We start from the raw sequence: 21815 nt of genomic DNA on the forward strand, positions 1-21815 counted from the left end.
TGGACGCCTCGCCCCGGGGCTGTGTCCTGGGCAGGGCAGGTGCAGCGCTGCGCCGCCTCCCCGCGCGCGCGCCCCAGAAGCTTCCCCGGCCGCTGGCCCCACCGTCCAGGAAGCGAGGGCTGAGCTTGTCTCGAAAGCAGCCGCCAGGCCGAGTGCCTGCGAGCCCCGAAGGGCACCCGGGTCCCCTGGCTCTCCTTCCTCCAGGGTCCCGTTCCGCTTCGGCTTTCCCTGCGTGGGGCGTTCGGGGACTAGAAAGAGAGAAAGTTCTTACCTGTCATGTTGTTAAGCCTATCAAATCCTGCTACACGGGAAATTTTTAAGGTATTTTAAAAATGGTTTAAAATGTCATTTCTTCATATGCATTTAGGCTAAATTCCAGCCCTGCAGGTAGGTTCCAGGAGTTAAGTCCCAGAATTAGCAAAATATTCATGGATATTTGGCCATAGTTCTATAGGAGAGACTGTGGTACCCCAAACAGATATCCGTTCCAGGGAGATGTGGGTAAACGAAGGCAGGCCGCTGGCAGCGGGTCTCCCGGATAATGATGGGGTCCCCAGACAGGACTCCTCTGGTTTCTGCTGAACTGGGTACAAGGCATAGAAGTAAGTTTATAATACAGATGCTTAAAACCCTTTGCATGAAATTAAAAGAGATTATTTTCCCCTTGCTTGGTTACAGTTTGCAGTACACACAGGAGGTTTCGTATGTCTATTTTCCCCCTGCCACGTCATGGACACCCCTCCACTGCTCAGAGTAGCCAAATATGAGTTCCTCTGGACGATTTTCTCAAGCAAATGAAATCAGCAGTTCCTCCATTCAGGGTTTCCACCCGTTTGTTACAGAGCTGGAAACAGGGGAGTTCCCATCCTCTTCGCGCTGCGATTGCGGCCGCTCCTCTTTATTCTACTCTCTGCGGAGGCCCGCGCCCGTCCCGGGAGGCGGCCGTGCCAGGAAGGCGGCCAGACCAGTGCCCCGCGCCTGGTCCGCTTCCTAGCCCACCTTCGCCCCTCGTCGTCGTCTCCAAGACGAAAGCCCCGAATGGGGACGCGGAGTGTTTGTACCCTCTGCGCCGCAGCTGGTCCCAGCACTTGCAAAATGGTCAGTGGCTCCTGCTCGCCAGGCTGAGTGTGTGCGTGTGTGCGAGCAAGGGAGCGAGGGTGTTCGGTATGCGGGGGGTGCGCTGTGTGTGCGCGCGTCTCCGGGAAGGTCTCGCGGCGGCTGGAGCCGGGACTGACAGCCCGGGCGGAGCGCGAGCAGCTCCACACACTAAACCTCTCGCCTCTCCCCTCACCCCCACCCCTCCCACTCCCCTCTCCTCCCACCCCCCCTCCCCGGCCCCTTCCAAGCTCTCTGATTGGCCAATGGGACAAAAGTTTCTGTGGAGACGGCTGGGCGCTGACGTCACGGGCAGAATTGTCCCATTTAGGGATCCCGGGGGCAGTGCGCATGCTGCAGGCTGCAGGTTAGAGGCAGGAGGAGGTAGCAGCGGGCGCGGCGGCAGCCAGGTGGCGGAAAGGAGCACTCAGCATCCAGGTGGGGGGACGACTCCAGCAGGGTTTCCATGGAGATTCCTCTGGGTCTAGCCTAAAAACAGCAGATCAGCTGACACCATTAGCTCAGGACCTAATTACTGCTTATTGGAGCAACAAATGAGGGAGAGGGCCAGCTGCAAAGGAAGAGTTTTTATCCTCCCCCCCCCCCCAACCCCGTCTCCTCCTTTCTCCCCTCTCGGTCGCTCTTGAGTCCCGGGTGAATTCTCATTAACTTGCAAGATTCCTGCAACAACAGCCACCCTTCTCCAGAGGCCACCCGGACTGCTTTTATTCTTTTTATTTCTTTTGTATGAAAAAAAAAGTGCTAAAATAAATCAGTTGTCCTGAGTCCTTGAATTTTTGCCCAGTAAATATTAAACCAGTGGAGTTCAGAGAGTCCGCTAATAGAAGTCACAAGTGGATCTAATGTAAGGATGATGGGGGGAGGCAAGCAGGAAAAAAAAAAAAAAAAACCACCTTAAATGTGTTAAATTAGATATTTTTCTTTAGGCCTTTCACATTTTTTTTAATATGTCAATGTCTTAAACTGTATGTGGAATAAGGAATTGGACAGAAGCATATTTTGAATCACCCTCGTGTGATATCCCTCACAGAACACTTAAAAGTTTACCTTGTGGCATCAGAGAGAGAGGGTAATTCCAAGTTGGGAGATCTAGATCGTGTTGTATATTCGTTAAATGTTTCCTAGAGGATCCTGCAAGAATAGTTGATCCTAGAGAGGTCAGTTCATTCAAGAGTAAGCTGGTTCTATAGAGTTCACTTTCTCTTATGGCTATAAATTAATTTACATTTTCTGAATTCTTTTTGGTAGCTCTTTCATCTGAAGAGTTCTCTCATCTCCTCTAAGACTCATTCAAGTACTTTAGACCCATAAAGCCTTCTTTCCTTGTCTACTCAAGTTAAAATAGTCTGTGTCTCTAAACTCCTCTGGATATGTGTCTTTCAACCATTTTTTAAAACCTTGTCTCATAGTAAGACATCGACATTACATTGACACACACTGCATTCAAAGTCTGTCCTCCAAAAATGTTCATGGGAAAACAAATTTTCTTACATGGAATACACACTGGTAGTTACCTGGTCTTCTCCTATTATTATCATTACTCTTTGGTAAAGTAAATTTATGAAGCAGCACAGGATGCCTGGCAACCTATAGTCTGGAAAACATTGTTTCAGACTAAATGAACTATACCACTACTTGTACTATATTTATAGTTTCACATCAGTATGTTTGTTCAAACAGAATCTTGATTGGAAGACCCTTGAGAGTTTATATTTTCTTGTTTTCTAAGTAACTCTGCCACAATGAACAATGTCCACAGTAAGGGTTTAGTAAATAGACACTGAATTAGTTAATAAAGGAAAGCGAGGAATAGAAGAAATAAGCAGGAGGCACAATCCTTAGCAATTCCTGTTGGCTTTTGTTAGAGGTATTTGAATGAAGGTGGTTCCCATTTGAGGACATACCAAGGCCTTACTATGTACTGTGTTATGATTATATATTAATATATATATTAATGACCTCAGCTCATGACCTGAGCTGAAGGCAGTCACCCAACGAACTGAGCCACCCAGGCGCCCGTAAAGTATTTTAATTTCTATACATTAAAATCCCACACATAATCATAACTATGGGATTTTAATGTATAGAAATTAAAATACTTTACGGGCGCCTGGGTGGCTCAGTTCGTTGGGTGACTGCCTTCAGCTCAGGTCATGATCCCGGACTTCCAGGATCAAGTCCCACATCAGGCTCCTAGCTCTTTGCGGAGTCTGCTTCTCCCTCTGACCTTCTCCTCTCTCATGCTCTCTCTCACTCATTCTCTCTCAAATAAACAAATAAAATCTTAAAAAAAAAAGAAATTAAAATACTTTAGACATAAAAAACTCATAGAATACAAGCAAATATGTCACCAACACCCCCAGCTGTATTAACTAGATTTGGTATACAAGCAAAACAAAGCAAAACACACACAGAAATTAAGTGATTATAAAGATGTTTTTTTTCTTAGAAGGAAAAGGTAAATAATTCACTGTTGAAAGAATATTCACACTGGACTAAACAAATGGATTGCCAGGACTTTAGCAGTCAGGCTTCTTTGAGCCATGAAGATTCTCTTGCCTCCCATGGAAACTAAAATGTGCTCTGTTCTCTATAGTCTTTATTAATTGTGCAATCTAAATCAACATTTTTTTACCCTATCTTTCCTACTTAAAACTATAAACACCTGATGAAAATCTAAAATCTGCTTCAGCAACTCACTCTTGACTCATTTCTCTCCTTTTTACTTTTCTAGAGCCAGGTCTTCCCACTCTACTGGAGGGTCACATCGACCCTGTCCTTCAGCTATATGATTCATTTGACAGGCTTCCTGGAATTTAAGTTGGCATTTCCCCCAAGACACTTTTTCAGATTTGCCTCTTTAAGAGCATATCTCCCCAAAAAGTGACTCTTCACCCTCATATGTGAGCACCAATTCCTAATCCCTGCCCAGGGTCCTGCCTGCTATTTATAGGGAGAGGAAATCAGAAAGTGTTTGATCAGAAAACAATATTCTAATTAAAGATAATCCAAATTTTCATCTGCAATCAACATGATTTTGTTATGAAAGTAAAACCTCTGCTAATCTCAGGGTCAGTTTGTATACGACATTTTGAAAAATCTGGAAACAGGGGCGCCTGGGTGGCTCAGTGGATTAAGCCGCTGCCTTCGGCTCAGGTCATGATCTCAGGGTCCTGGGATCCAGCCCCGCATCTGGCTCTCTGCTCTGCAGGGAACCTGCTTCCTCCTCTCTCTCTGCCTGCCTCTCTGCCTACTTGTGACCTCTCTCTCTGTCAAATAAATAAATAAATAAATCTTTAAAAAAAAAATCTGGAAACATATTTTTTTAAAAAAGATTTTATTTATTTACAGACAGAGATCACAAGTAGGCAGAGAGGCAGGCAGAGGGGGAGGGGGGAAGCAGGCTCCCTGCTGAGCAGAGAGCCTGATGCAGGGCTGGATCCCAGGACCCTGAGATCCTGACCTGAGCCATAGGCAGAGGCTTAACCCACTGAGCCACCCAGGTGCCCCTGGAAACACATATTTTAATATCAATCACAAATATTTATGCAACACCACATATTCATCAGCAAAATGTTATAGTCCAAATATATAATCTGTAATCATAAAATAAATGTTCAAAGAATAAAAAAGCCTTCATCATATAATTATACCTTTATTCAACAAATATTTACTGAGCACCAATTACTTGGATAGGCTTTAACTTTCAAGTAGTCAACAAGACATGTATATATATGTTGTACTCACCTAAAGGAGCTTAAATTTTTCTCAGGAAAACATAAGAAACAAGGAAGCAAATAACACTTGAAGTGAATGCTAGGAGGGAAAAAATGGTGCTGTAACAGAAAACATTGGCAGAGTGGATGGACTTGGTAATGAGTACGTGACATTCATCACAAGACCTGAAGGATGCAAAGGGATAAACCATCTGAAGAGCCAGGTAGGGAAGCTACAGGCACAATGCCAAGGGTCTACAGCAAGAGTTATTGGGACGTTTGAGGAATAGAAGGAAGGCCAGTGCAACTGGAACTTACTGAGCTTGGAAGGCAGAGAATGGGGATGGAAGTCTGAGTAGTCTTCTGTGGCCAGCTCTTGTAGGACAGTGCTTGCCATGATGTAGTTTACGTTCTGTTATTGATCCAGCAGAAAATTAATAAAGAATTTAAATCAGGAGAATTATGTGATGTGATATGCATTTTTGTTTCACCGGCCATTCTGAGGAGAAAGGACTGGAAAGGAACAAACATGGAAGGAAGAAGATGAGTTAGGGAACTTGCAGTAGTTCTAGTGGTTTAGGTGAGATATCATGGTTATGATTAGGAAGGTAATGGTTGAAGGAGAGAAAATTGATGGATGAGAGATATGTTTCAAAGGTAGAAGAGGGCTCTCTGATGGATCACATGTGGCAGGTGAAGGAAAAGATTGAGTCAAGGATGACCATATGCCTTCTTGGCTTTTGTAGTACGGTTTGTGAGGCCATTGACTTAGAGAGGGGTGTTTGAGGAGGAACAGATTGGAGTTGGAGGCTGAGGTAGGAGCAGAAGTAGGTTGATGTGGAGAGGCAGGAAGAATTTAATTTCAGAGAAGTTAAATTTGAAATACCAGGAGAGTTGTTCATGTAGGCATTTGAATATAGAAGCTTGAACTACAGCAAAAAGTCTGGGCTGAAGATATAAATACAGGAATTTTAAAGCCATAAGAATGAATGACATCACCTCTACCCACATTCCTCCATCCCCCAAAAGGAAAAAACTTCATCTTTAGATATTGATTTGATATAAACTAATACCCCATGACTAAAATAGAATGTCAGACACCAAACAACAGAACCTGGCTTCTTTTGGTGTAACACATTATAGAAAGGTCTGAGAAACACAGCAAAGCCATTTGGCTCAATCCTTGACTATACCTAAATCATTAGAGAGCTCCACACTTGATGTGGCTTTAAAATCCTCTAAAATTTAAAAAGGAAAGATTGAAAACATTGGGTTAGATCTCTCCTAGATTAGATCAGGACATAGAGGTGTGCTAAAAAAGGAATCTAAAATTTTAGGATGGCCCATCAACACATGTGTCATGGAAGGGATAAGAATAGGGATTATGGCCACTGAGTTGTGTTGGTAAGACAATGTGAGGCCTCTAGCTGTACTAGAGACTGTGATAGATGGTACTTGTCACTTTGAAACCTGAAAGTTCTGAACATCATTATGCATTCAGATGCTTAACAGTCTATTAATAACTCTTCCAAGGAACAGAAATTTGTAAAGGAAGCAAATGGACAACTCAGTCAGTAACTTGATTAGCATATAGCATGGTAACTTTTCAAAATAAAACAGAAAAACAAAGTTAAAGCAGAAATGTACAGCTCATGTGCATAGAAGAATTTGGGACTACACATAAAAAGTGTCACAAATCTGATTTTATTAGTTGACCTCCATCTATTGGCTCTTCTCCCAAATCATTTTGAAAAGAGACTATTTTTAATAATGCTATAACTATCCTTTGATTCAGAAAAGAAATGTTTTTGAGAGAGTTAAAATACTGTCCTGAGCTTCATAGTGGTCATTACTAAGACACTGAAAAACATTTCTTTCTTTCTATTTGTAAGCTAGTATCAGTATCTTTATTGCATTTTATAACTTAAAGAAAAAAGATTAGAAATTTAATGTTTGTTGTTCAGCTCCAAGTTGACTGATATTTATGTCTGATATGATCATCATTAAATATGATGCACTGGGCAAAAGTTAATTTCTATGAATTATAAGTGCAAATTAAGAGCAAATTAGATTTGACAATCTAAGGGATTTGCTGAATTTATCTTTAATTCCTACGTTTTATATCTCTGTACCAGCAAGTCCAGGCATAGCCAGTTCTTACATTTTGACAGCCACATATGGATTCATTCAACATTCATCCACCCAACATTTTCACCTGGCTGTTATAACTATGGTAAAGTCCAAAGTTAACAGTCTGGTGTTCATGTCCCTTGTATGAGAGAAGAAAATACATTTTTTTTTCCTGGCCCCAAATATTGCTTTATTTCCCACTAGCCATATGGCTTATCTTTTCTTCCAAAATATATGTCTTAAAACAGTAATCCACATATTCATCGTCAACTCAGTGGACAGTACTATTGTAGAATTTCTACATTATTTTTAGAATAGTTATTTTGTCATAGGAAATAAAAACTCCTTTGGAAAGAGGGAGCAATCCACTTCTGCCCAATTCCCATTATCCTTTTCCAGATTTCCAGTTTTTACTCTGATTTCTGTTGAGTAAACCATTAATATCATAACCATCATCATCTGACCTTTATATCTTATTTATAATACATTATTAATCATTCTAGGACACTTGTTTAACCTGAAGAATAAAAGTGACAAGAAAAGACACAAAGATTTCTTGGCTAAAACCACAGACTCTATAAATAGTTCTCACAGGGGAGACATCTGAGTTCAAACATCAGAATCTGTAAAAGAGTTGTAACAATGTTAAAATACTGTCCTTTGGAAAAGGAGAAGCTGAAGAAATAGCTACCTTTAGTTTCCCTGGGACTACACTAATAGGTGCTGAAAAGCAAGGCAGAAAAAAAGTTTGGGGCTTCCCTTTTCTTTTATCTTTTCAAATGAACATCTCCCAAGTTTTTAGAAAACTCTTTAATTAGGTTTCTTGATCAAAAAGCAGTGTAACCATGTAGAGTTTCTAAAATTTTAAGTTCTTTTTATAGTTTATATTAAGTTTGGAAATGAAAGTCAATTTTTTAAAAAATGAAGTGTTCAACTTATATGCAAAAATACCTCTTTGGTAATTTAATTTAAAACCATCCACTTTGGTCATCCTGCTAGCCTGGAAAAACAGAGCACCAGCAGGGAGTGACACAATGCCATCTATTAATGAATTGTGATTTTTAGCTTGAACGCATCTTCAGGGCACAGTTTTAAACATGTGTGTGTGACATCCCAATTGCTTAACATATCATACAGCATAATTTATTAAGAACAGCCTCAGTAGGTATAATAAAGCCATTAGCCAATCAAACTTTTAAGGGTCATTTTAGCTGTTAATTTATAATTCAGTGTGATGATTGGAACAAACCCTCACATACAAGGAGAAGATAGAGCAGTTCTATGAGGATCAATAGTAGAGAATGGATTACAAAGACAGCTTTGTTACTGAATATATTTATGTATACATATGTTCTGTAGAGCAAATATACATGAATTTTGAAACAGTGATAGTCTTTGAAATTTTGTTTTCTTTGACTCAAGTAAAATCATCTGAGCATCCCATTTTAGTAGAGTATTAAATTTACTAATCCCAAATAAAATGAAATGATGTCATGTCTTATACTTTTTAAAATTGTTTCAAATACATTCATATGACCATTATTTTCTAAAATAGCAGGAAATTATGTCATTTGTAAGATCAGTCAATTAAGAAATATGTAGTGATCATATTGGCTCACTTTCCTATTAATACTCCTCAAAGTAAAGGTATTGTATTGATATATATATTTTTTTAAGAATAAAATTGATGTGGATTTCTGCTTCTAGTGCTATGGCTAACTAGAAACTTTAAGAGAACCTTCTTCAAGAAAGCAACTCAAGGATGCATAATGGGACCTTTGATTGCATGACTTGATTCACAGGATGTGTGGAAAATATCTCACTCTCCCCCGCTCCCACAAAAAGAGTCCATTGAAAACCAGTTAACACACCCCCAAGAGGCTAGATTGCCTTATGAGCAAACTAAAATGCAACGTTACAGTAGGAAGACTGATAATGAAATCAGCAGTACAGTGCTGGAGCTGTGTCTAAAACTTCTGTATTAATCCAGAGACACCTAAAGGGTACTTTGCCACCTAGCTCATAGTAAAGGTAAATATAAATTCTCTGCAGAAAAAAACCATTCACAATTTGAGTAATCAGGTTTATCTCAGATTAAGATCTACCAGATATGAGCATATAATTGGAAATGTCCACATAAAAGAAGAGCAAATTTCATCTTCAAAAGCCAGCATAGGGATATTTGAGTGGCTTAGTCAGTTAAATGACTAACACCTGGTTTGGCTCAGGTCATGATCTCATGGGTCATGGGACTGAGCCCCGAAGCTGGCTCCACACTCAGTGGGGAGTCTGCTTAAAGATTCTCTGCCTCTGCTTCTACCCCTGTACACATCCTATCTCTCTCTCTCAAATAAATAAATCGTTCAGGAAAGTAGATTAAGTAAAAGCCAGCATAAGTAACAAGAACAAAACTAAACTTCCGAAGATTTTATCCAGAAACAAAATTAATCTATGATAGTAGAAGTGAGGATAGTAGTTACTTTGATTGTAGTGACTGATGAGAGACACTAAGAGGTTTATTAAAATGCTAGTAACATTGTATCCTAATCTTTGTGCTAATTACACAAGTGGTCCACTTCATGAAAATCCATTGAATTATGAACTTGTTATTAGTGGACCTTTCCCCATGTATGATAACTTCAATTAAAACTGTACTTTAAAAAAAAAGATTTTATTTATTTATTTGAGAGAGAGAGAGAGAGAGCACAAGCAGGGGGAGCAGCAGAGGTAGAGGGAGAAGCAGACTCCCCGTCAAGCAGGGAGCCCCATGGGGGACTCGATTCCAGGACCCTGGGATCATGACCTGAGCCGAAGGCAGGGTCTTAACCATCTGAGCCACTGAGGTGCCCCAAAACTGTACTTTTAAAAAGCAATAAACATGCAAACTTTGTAGAGCAATAGCTAACAATATTTCTTAAAGTACAATTGATATGTTAAGAGAGGAAGTAAAGTGGAACCATAGAAAATGCTTTATTAAAACCAGAGATGACAGAAAAAGAGAGAAAAAGAAACAAAAACTAACAACAAATTTTGAAAAGATATAAACAAGCTATTAATTCAATGGTATCAATATAATCATTTTAAATGTGAATGGACTAGATATGCCAATTGAAAGACAGAGATTATAAGAGTAGATCGCAAAATAAAACCTAACTGTATGTTATCTACAAGAAACAGAGTTTATTTATTTTTTTAAAGGTTTTTTATTTTTATTTGACAAAGATCACAAGTAGACAGGCAGAGAGGCAGGTAGAGAAAGGGGAAGGGAAGCAGGCTCCCTGAGGAGCAGAGAGCCCTATGTGGGGCTCATGACCTGAGCCGAAGGCAGAGGCTTTAACCCACTGAGCCACCCAGGTGCCCCAGAAACAGAGTTTAAATAAAGAATTTACACTGATTAAAAGTAAAGGGATGGAGATAGATATAGCAGGTTAACATAATTAAAAGAAAGCTGATCTACTGTTAGTTTTGAACCAGCTGACTTCAGAACAATAAAAATTAGGGATAAAGAAGAGCATATAGAATGATAAAGTGATCAGTTCTTCAATTACACAAACAACACTTAATGCACATACACCCAACATCAGAATATGTCAGACAAAAACTGATAGCATTGTAAAGAGAAATAAAAAAAAACTTCTGTTGTTGTTGAGACTTCAACATCTCTTTGCCAGTATTGATAGATAAAGGAAGCATAAAATCGGTGAAGATATAGACGGCCTGAATAGTATTATCGATCAGCTTGACCTAAGTGAGATTTATAGAACACTATATCCAACAACAGCAGAATGCACATTCTTCCTAAGCTCACATGTTTTAAGTATTTTGAACTAAATGAAAATAAAAGTATATCTTATAAATTTGTGGGCTTCAACAAAAGCAGTGCATAGAGGGAAATTTATAGCATTGAATACATATGCTAGAAAAGAAGGAAAATCTAAAACCAGTAACACTTTCACCTTAGAAAACAAAGAAGAACAAATTAAACAAAAACAAGAGGAAATGACATAATACAAAATTAGAGCAAAGATCATTGAAATTGAAAATAGGAAACAGTAGAGAAAATCAACAAAACCAAACACTGGTTCTTTGGAAAATGGAATAAAAGCAGTAAATCTCTAGAAGACTAATCAGGAAAAATATAAGCCACAAATCACCAAATTCAGATATGAAGGAAAAGTCATTATATTTACCACATGGGCATTAATAGGATAATAAAGGAATACTATAAACAACCATATGCCCACACATTTGATAACCTAATTAAAATGGATCACTTCCTTGAAAGATTAAAAACTACCAAAACTCACACAAAGAAAAATAGATAATCTAAATAGACCTATACCTATTAAAGAAATTGAATCAATAATTAATAATCTTCCAAAAGAGAAAGCACCAGCCCCAGATGGTTTCACTGGTGATTCTACTGAACTGTTTGGGGAAGAGATGATCCCAACTCTACAGTCTCTTTTTAAAAATAGAAGCACAGGAAACTCTTCCTAATTCAGTCTAGGAGGCTATTACTACCTCAGTACCAAAGCTAGAAAAAAGCAGCTCAGAAACGAAAAACTAGAGACAATATCTCATGGACATGGATATAAATATCTCCAATGAAATGTTAGCAAATTACATACAACAATATGTACAAGAATTACACACTGCAACCAAGTGGAATTTACTCCATGTACGGAACCAAGTGGAATTTACTCCATATACTCCATATTCTACATTTGAAAATCAGTCATGGTTATCCACCACACCGGGAAGTTGAAGAAGAAAAATCATATGACTATATTAATTGACAGAGATAAAACAAAACCCACCTCCCACACATATGAAAAACTCTCAGGTAATTTGGAATAAATAGAACTTTCTCTGCTTGATAAAGCACACCTGCAAAACCCTTAAGGCTAACATCATACTTAATGGTGAAAAATTAGACACTTTTCTCCTAAGTTTTAGGATAAGGCAAGATGCCCTGTCTCACTACTCCTATTTGACATTGTATTATAAGTCTTATCTAATGCAATAAGATTTTTTTTTCAAAGGAAAAAATATAAGGCACACAGATTGGGAAGGAAGAAATAAAACTATCTTTTCCACAGATAACAGATTGTCTATGTTGAAAATTAAGTTAGCTACAAGTCCAAAATCCTGGAACAAATAAGCAATTATAACAAGACTGCAAAGATACAGGTTGAAAGACACAAAAGCCAATTGCTCCTATAAAGTGGCAATGAATACTTTTAATTTGAAAATGTAAAAGTACCATTTATAATAGCACCAAAAATCTATTAAATACGTAGGTATAAATCTTACAGAATATATACAGGATACATCTACAGAAAAGTACAATACTCTGAGTTTATTTTGAAGAAATTAACAAATTGATTGTAAAATTTATGTAGAAAGACGAAAGACCTAGAACCGCCAACAGTATGGTCAAAAGGAAAAAGAAGGAAAAGATGTAGGAAACACAAGACACAATCTCAATTCTCATTTTAAAGTCACAGTATTCAAGAGAGCATTATATTGGCTGAAGAATAGACACACAGATAATTAAGCAGTATACAGACCCTAGAAATGCACCCAGGAAAATATACTGACAGAAAGAGCAATTTAGGGGCACCTGGGTGGCTCAGTCATTGAGCATCTGCCTTTGTCTGGGGTGGTGGTTCCAGGGACCTGGGATGGGGCCTGGCCTTGGGCTCTCTGCTCAGCAGGAGGTCTGCTTCTCCCTCTCGCACTCCTCCTGCTTGTGTTCCCTCTCTCACTGTGTCTCTCTCTGTCAAATAAATAAACAAAATCTTTTTTAAAAAAGAGCAATTTAATGGAAAAGAAGATATTCTTATCAACAAATGGTGCTGGAATAGCTGGAAATTCATACACAAGGGGAAAAAAAGAAACTAGACACAGAATTTACATTTAAAAATTAACTCAAAAAATATCATAGAACTTTATGTAAAATCTAAAACCATAAAACCTCTAGGAGAAAAAAAAATTGGAAGAAATCAATGGGAGCTTCAGTTTGGCAATGAGTTTTTAGGTATAACCACAAAAGCACAATCCATGAAAGAAAAATGTAATTTGGACTTTATTAAAAATAAAATCTGTCTGAAAACCACTGTTAAGAGACTGAAGCCACCGACAAGGAGAAAAGATTTGCAAAACACATATCTGATAAAGGACTTGTAAACAAGTCCTTGACAAAGGACTTGCAAACAATCCAATTAAAAATGGACCAAAAATCTAACCATAAAGCTCACCCAAGAAAGTAATACACATATGAAACATCATTTGTCATAAGTGCATTGTGAATTGACATACAGTAAGATATCACAACACACCTATTAAATGGCTAAATAAAAAAATCTGACAACACTAATTGCTGGGGAAGATGTAGAGCAACAGGAACTTTCATTGATTACTGGTGGGACTGCAAAATGGCACGATCACTTTGAAAGACAGTTTGACAGTTTCTTACAAAGTAAAGCATAGGTTTGCCATAAAATTCAGTTATTACACCCTTAGGCTTCTACTCAACTGACCTGGAAATCTAGGTCTATGCAAAAAACAAAACAAAACAAAACAAAAAAACACAACCTATTTGTAAAAGTTTATACCAGCTTTATCACCAAAAACGGGCAACAACCAAGAACCCCTTCAATAGGTGATATACCTAAGAGTGTAAATGAACTGTGGTACATCCATATAATGGAATTTGACTCAAAAATAAAACAAATGAACTTTTAATTTATAAATGAACATCTGTACAATTGAATATTGTTCAGAAATAAAGATGGAAGGCATAAATCCTAAATGCATATTGCTAAGTGAGAGCCTAAAAAACATGCTATCTCTTCCTAATTATATGACATTCTAGAACTGGCAAAACTATAGACAGTGAAAAGATCGGTGATTTCCTGGCATCTGGGGTGGGGTGGGTTTGAACAACTAAAGAACAGGGAATTGTTTTAGGATGGTAAAACCATTCACTAGGATAGTATAATAGTGGATATGAGACCCTATATTTTTGCTCAAATGCATAGACCAAACAAAGACTGAACCTTAGTTTCAGCAAATTTTAAATAATTTCAGAAGTCCAGGGATCCCAGGATGAACTGTGGAGGACCACAAAACAATCTAACTGTACTATGAAAGTATGAATACAATCTCACCGAAGGAGAAAGAGGTACTGACTTATGTAACCTTGGAAATGAGTGGACTCTATGAAACTAAAGGCCAAAAAAAAACATTTATCCAGTTGATAATCATATTGAGGGCAAGGGCTAATCATTCTGATACCTCTGTGCCTGTATGCTTGAACTGAACGAGTAAGTAAACAAGTAATTCCAATTACATTAACTATTAAGTCAGGTGGTTGGAGCCAAATTTCTCACTGCTGGAGTAGGAGTTCACATATAAGTGAGGGGAGAGGGTTAGAATGACCTATAAAGATTAGTTGAATTAGAGTTGAAGTTTAACCTAATACAGATACATATGTCTGCAGTATGGAAATATTTATACATATGTATGTATACAAGTTAGTATATACACATATAAATTTCCTTGCTTTATTATCGAATAAGGCCTAGAATAACAACACCTCAGTAGCAATGAGTATACCTAACATCCACATGCTGATTTTTAATACCTTTTTAAAATATAAGGAACCAGAGCTCCTTGGAGAAATGGCTAATTATTAGACTGGGTCAGGAAATATAAAATATAAGCCTAGAGTATTTTGTAATGCCAAAAAGTAAGTGAAAAACAAAACAAAATAAAACAAAGATGAGCATATCAAATTTTTGACCAGTAAAGTGCTTTGTCCAGTAAAATGCTCGGCACCTTCTGAATCAATGAATAAACTAAGGGCATCATCTAGATTACCTCCATCACTCTACTTGTCAACAAACTTCAGCTGTGATAGAACAACATAACTTTCTTTCCAGTGTTCACCATCATTACAATACAGTTATTCAAAAATAAATGCTGTTTATATTGTCTTTGGACACCATAAGAATCTTAGACTCACACACAGACCTGAGAACACTGTAAACATATAAAAGTGAGGAAAAAAAAAGAAAATCATTTAGCAAAAAAATAAAAAGAAAAAAAACCCTTAGCCAAACTGAACATAAAAACCAATATTCTATGTCTATGACCTATTCTAAAATAGCTCTCTTCGGGATAAAGGAAGATTTTTCTAAAGCACCATGATGCAAGGTCAGTGCCTAAGTCAGAATCAAACTGCCTCTCCAGATTTTAGGTTGGCAATTTGTCCTGCAGCCTCAATTCCCCGATGGGTCCAAGAAGTTACTGATTTTCAGTTTGTCCAGCTTTTTCTTATTGTAAGGACAGGAGGGAGGATTTCCAGATTCCTTATATATCAGACTTGTCCCAGTCCATATGAGCAGCTATAACAGAATACTATAGACTGGGAGGCTTAGAAAAAATAAACCTTTATTTCTTACAGTTTGGGAGGCTGAGAAGTCCAAGATTGAAGGGCCAGCATAGACAACCTCTCATGAGGGTCCTAGTTCTGGTCCAGAGCAGGTACCTTCTTGCAGTGTCCTTATATGGTAGAAGAGCCTAGGGATCTCTCTGGAGCCTGTTTTATAAGGCACTAAGCCCATTCATGAAGGTTCCACTCTTATGACGGAAACACCAAAAGCCCCACCTACTGATACCATGATATTGGGCATTAAGATTCTAGGGCACCATGAAAACAGTTTGTAGTTCTACAGTATTTATATTACAACAGTATGTAGTTCTACAATATTTATATCACATTTGTAGTTCTATAATATTTATATGCAACTGGGTTCGCATGAAGCTAAAATGAGCCTTTTTATATTTAACTATATACACTAGAAATAATAGAGATGTGGCAATGCATTAATTCTACACTTGGAATTATTATCTAGACCACTGCTTGTCAAAGTCTGGTTCCAGGACTTGTGAAATCAGCCTCACTTGAAAACTTGTTAGAGATGCAATTTTGTGGGGCACCTGGGTGGCTCAGTGGGTTGAGCATCGGACTCTTGTTTTCTGCTCAGGTGGTGATTTCATGGCCCGTGGTTTGAGCCAGGTGTCAAGCTATACTCTGGGCATGGAGCTTTCTTTCTTTCTTTTTTTTTTTTTAAGATTTTATTTATTTATTTGACACAGAAAGAGAGATCACAAGTAGGCAGAGAGAGAAGGGGAAGCAGGCTCCCTGCTAAGCAGAGATCCCGATGCGGGGCTGGATCCCAGGACCCTGAGATCATGACCCGAGCAGAAGGCAGAGGCCTTAACCCACTGAGCCACCCAGGCACCCCTGGGCATGGAGCTTTCTTAACATTCTCTCTCTCCCTCTCCTTCTGCCCCTCCCCTCTGTGCTCGCTCACTCTCTTTCTCAAATAGATAAATAAATCTAGAAAAAAAAATGCAAATTCTTCGCCCCCACCTGGGAGACCTACAGAATCAGAAACTCAAGAAGGTGGATCCAAAAATCTTCATTTTAACAAGCCCTCCAGGTGCTCCTGGTGGTAGCTCAAGTTTGAAAACTACAGATCAACAGTAAATTATAACTGCAGTTGTAATCGGAATACAGTTATAATTTTTTAATTAAATTGTCTGTTAGCTTCATACCTGTTGTTAAAAAAAAAGCTACTCAATTAGTCGTTATTAATGATTCTGTTACCCTGGAGGTTATCTCAAGCAGTCATAAAATTAGTTCCTAAATCATACAAGGTTTGAATGTGTGAAAATCGAGTGGCAAATTTACAAGTTTTACATCTTATTAAAACCGAAAGGGAAGATTCTGTTTTATAATATAAAAATATTTATTCATTAAAACATTCAAAATGCATTTCCAATTTTTATACTTTTCACCTTGAAATAATTTCATACTTGCTATAGTACAAACAATTTCAATATATACCCTTCCTCCAGCCACCCCACCAGTTAACATTTCACATAAACATAATGCATAATGCAATAATCATAACCAGAAAACTGAAAAATTGAAAAAACTATTATGCAAACCTTATTCAAGTTTCAATTATTATCACATTAATGTCCTTTTCCAAATCCAAGATCTAACCAGGATTATACACTGCATTTAGTTGCCTCGTCTCTTCAATCTCCCCTTATCTCCTCTAATTTTGGCCAGTTCTTTGTTTTTCATAACCCTGAAACTCTAAAAGTGTGAAAGCCAGCCAGATATTTTGTAGTACACCTTCAGTATAAGGTTTGTCTGATATTTTCTTGGGATTAAACTCAAGTTATGCATTTTTGACAAGACTACTACTGAAACGGTATCATGCTTTCACAGTACATACTATCAATGTCATTCTTGGTGCTGTTATCTCAATCACTTGGTTAAGAGGATGTTTCCCAGGTTTATCCATGTAAAGTCAGTATCTTTTCCCTTAAAAATTTATAAGTATCTAATGGGACAAGTACTTTGCAATTATGGAAATATTTTGTTTCTCATGATACTTTTCCTGTTAATTTTAGGATCCACTGGTGATTCTTGCTTGCAACAATTATTACCAAAGTAGTCACCAAATAGTCTTTTTTTTTTAAACTCCATTTTTTCTTCATTTATTAATTGCAACTCTACTATAATGAAGAGCTACCCCTTATCTCCTTTAATTTTGTATTCAGTTCTATACTTATCCTAGTATAAGCTGATGAAGTTTTATTTTCTCCTTGGGCTATACCTCACCACTATCATTATTTATTTTGTTGTTCAAGTTGTCCTGATGCATCAGTTGTCCTGATGTCCTGATGGGAACTCCAGGTTGGCTCCAGTATCCTTCCAAAATGCTGTCATTACTTTTTGAGCACTTGCTTACTTTCTGACACCACTCCTTATTCTAGGTTCATTCCATACTTTCTCCATGCCAGCTCTGTTATCACTCATTTCTCCAAAAAGCACTAGTACATTTTACCAAAGAATAATATTTAGGGGGCTGAGGACTAAAGAGTACACTTACCATGATGAAAAGAGTAGATAAATACCATCATTTTTTAAAAAGATGAATATTTAGAAGCCAAGACTCAGGCATGAGATGTACTTGTAGCCACTAAGTTGTTCTTGCTCCCAGGCCCTCTCCATGGAGAGAGGTAAGAAAGACATGCACCTCTGTCTGTTTGCATATCCAGCTATATATACGTACATATGAAATCATAGCTAATACTCATATCTCCACTCCCAGCCCAACACTACAGGGTTCATTCTAGCCATAACCCTTTCCTGATTTATAACTATTGCTCATGGAAAAAAAGAAACCTGGCTCACATCATCCACATTATATTTATCTTTTTCAGTTCTAGAATACACATAGAATTACTAACACCTTCCTCCATCGGCAATAATTTACAATCTAGAGTATGTGTGTGCATTGCATTAAGACAAACATATTGTGATGTCCTTAATGGTTTTCACTTAGTTATATATTCTGGAATTTTGTATTATTATTTAGCCTATAGGGGAACATCTTCAGGCCCGTGAGCCCCCATCCAGATCTAAAATTTTTCACTTTTAAGACACTCAGTTATACAAAATTATATAAAATTTCAATTCTATAAAATTACGTTTCTTCCATATTTCATATTATTAAATATCTCTTTATTTTTCTATTTTTTCCTCTCATTTTTATTTAGAAAAGAGAACAAATTGTAATAGTATGTAGTAAGTTCAAAAAGTGCAGGAATTGGGGGCGCCTGGGCGGCTCAGTCTTTGGGCGTCTGCCTTTGGCTCAGGTCATGATCTCAGGGTCCTGGGATTGAGTCCCGCATCAGGCTCCCTACTTGGCTGGAAACCTACTTCCCCCTCTTCCACTCCCCTGCTTGTGTCCTCTCTCATTTTGTCTCTCTCTGTTAAATAAATATTATATTAAAAAAAAAAAAGGGCAGGGATTTTCTTTTTCTTTTTCTACAGTAGCCCTAGTGTCTGGAACATAACTTGACATATACTAACCACTCATTAAAAATTCGTTGACTAGACAATTCACAATCATTATACAAACATTTATACAACAATGGGAGTTCTGCCAAAATTAGGCTGTCAGTGGACAATCACCACTAGGTGACAGTATAAAACATTTATACCTGAACTAAAGAACAAATGTTCCAAGTTGGCGCATGAGAGGAAACATAAAGATGTCACTATTGAATACACATCACTTGACTTAAGAAAATCTGTAAAAATCACATGTAATCAGCTGAACAAACCTACTAAGTGCCCATCTGTGATAACAGAATGAACATTTTAGGAGTAGTAGCTCTGTTAGAAAGGAAAAAATGAATCGGTCCTCTGAGAGCTTTGTCTTCAGTATTGATGGACAGAGATGTGTAGCAGGAAAAGCAGACAGTGAGGCAGACGTGCTGAGGCCACAGGGATGGTATTAAGATGTGGATTCTGCCAGGATGATTTGAAGTTAAGTCATTGCCAAGGTGAACAGTGAAGCAACCTGTAGGGAATGTTGACTGTTTTGTCTCTTTGTTAAAAGATGAGGAAGCTGAGATGAGTGCTTCGCTAATGTCACACAGCTAATCTGACTCCAGAATCCAAGTTTTTTCTCACTACCTGAACCACCTTGTTGCTCCTATAGGCTTAGTGAATAAGCCTTTAGGAGTTGAATTTAAAATAGTGCCTGAAATTACCTTAACATTGAGCTTTTAAAAATTCCTAGGTAAACAAGACCAGAAGCTGGTTTTGTTTAATCTAAAATTATTTGTGAAATTATTTTTTGTCTAAGAATGTTGACCGTTTTATGATTATGTGAATTATAATAAATTTTCACCTCTTAATAAGTAAGAGCTCTTACAGCTGGTCATTGTTTTGATGAGAAATTTAAAATGGGAGGGTGAAACTCAAGCATTCTTTCACCTCAGTGATTCTTCTTCAGTGGAAACACAGGATCTATTTGAATAAAGTGTATTTAGAATTCTGCTTTCCAGGTATTCCTAGAGAAAAGAGAGGACTTCACTGGTATTTTAAGGCCTTTCCTTTGAAGGTTTCAAATGTGTTGTATAATCTGCTGAATTACCGAAAAAAAAAAAAAGAGTAATGAGACACATAAAATATATTGTTTAGATGTCTAGTGCTCCATTAGTCACTCCGAGAGTAAAATTGTTTTAAGGAAGTTAGTCTCTCACAAATTAAGTATGACTTTAATTAAATATCTCTAAGAGTCAAAAACCAATTGTTAGGCAAGATTTGAAGTAGAAATACCCAGAATTTCCTTATTTTAGGTCCTTTATTATTAAACCTCAATGTGTTTGTCTTAACTAAGCTTTTCAATTATCATTAAACTCATTCACCTGTTTCTGAAATGATCATGTACTTGGAATTTAAAACACTTGAATCTTACACTTTTAGCAGAGAACTTAGTATTTTTATCTAACGACAGCTGTAAGCACGTAGTAGAGTAATACCTAAAGACACAGATTATTAGGAAAATCTCTAAGTATAACTCTTAATTAATCTTTCTCATTATTCTCTCATTAATTGCTGCATTTTTAATAATTACACATCCCTCTTTGTAAGGAATTAAGAAAAAAAAAGATGGCAAAGGCTTTTATGTGAAAAAATATTCCAAAGTGGAATAAAATATTATTTGTTTATAATAAAAGGAGTTAAATCTCTGGCTACATAAACATAAGTACATTAAACATTATGTAATTTTAAATAATATGTAAAAAGAATAACATACATACTAACAAATGAAATGTGACAAATAAATGGAAACATAATGATTGAAAGACTGATGTTAATTAATCATAAACACATGCTTTGACATATATCATGTACTCCGTAATATAGTTATAACATATTTCAACAAACTAGAGCCTAAATTATGGAAGCATTAACTTGATTTTTTTAAAAGATAAGTTCATACACAGGGTTTGAGAATTTATTTTCCGAAGAACAGAGCAAATTACTTAACATAATTCCATGAATTATAAAACCATGGACCACTTATTGATAATAATTAAAAATAAAATTATATTTAATCTATAATGCACTGTGAGTATATCTTAAAGTAAATAGAAAAACCATCCAGAGTACTGAACAAATAAAAATTCTGGATTAAAAAAAAAAAATTCCCAAAGCTTTAACTTGCTATGATCAATGTTTAGAAAAAACAATTGTTTAAATTTGACATGTGTATATATGTATTTGTAGCCATATATTTAAACATGCAAACATATATATGCATATATTCTGAATCATTTGAAAGTAAGCTGCAAGCATCATGACATTTTATCATTAAATATTTATGCCTGCATCTGCTAAAAAGAAGTTGCTTCGACGTTTCTATAACACTGTGTTGGTTCATTTTAAGTGTCTATTTGACTGGGCCACAATATCCAGATATTTGGTCAAATATTCTAGATGTTTCTATGACGGTGGTTTTGGATGAGATTTTCATTTAAATCAGGAAACTTTGATGCTGAAATGGGTAAAGGGGGTCAAAGGGAAAAAGAAAAAAAAGTACAAGTTCTAAGAGCAATGGAGATGAAGCATAGACTGGATTAAACAACGTAAGATTCAGAAAAGTCACATAATAAAATAGAAGACAAAATTTTCTGGATGATTTTTTTTAAGATTTTTATTTATTTATTTTTCAGAGAGAGCAGAAATATGGAGAGCTACAGGCAGAGCAGGCAGAGGGAGAAACAGGCTCCCCTTTGAGCAAGGAGCCCAATGTGGATCTCGATCCCAGAACCCTGGGATCATGACCTGAGCTGAGGGCAGAGCTTAACCAACTGAGTCACACAGGCATTCCTTGCTGGATGATTTTTAAGTGATGTTAACAGGATGAGTGTCCTGATGTGAAGGCAGTGTCTCCCAGAGCT

The 21815-nt window shown here is 37.3% G+C and overlaps 1 protein-coding gene across 1 annotated transcript in view; it reads left to right on the top strand.

Moving 5' to 3' along the window:
• Positions 1 to 794: 794 nt before the first annotated feature.
• LOC123953904 overlaps positions 795 to 21815 on the top strand; it is a 71556-nt gene continuing 50535 nt past the window's right edge. Inside the window, exon 1 of the mRNA XM_046024360.1 lies at positions 795 to 1098. Within this exon, the coding sequence (XP_045880316.1) occupies positions 795 to 1098 (304 nt within the window). The remainder of the gene's footprint in view (positions 1099 to 21815) is intronic.

The sequence above is a fragment of the Meles meles genome, chromosome 12, assembly GCF_922984935.1.
Source record: "Meles meles chromosome 12, mMelMel3.1 paternal haplotype, whole genome shotgun sequence".
In the NCBI taxonomy this organism is placed as follows: domain Eukaryota; kingdom Metazoa; phylum Chordata; class Mammalia; order Carnivora; family Mustelidae; genus Meles; species Meles meles.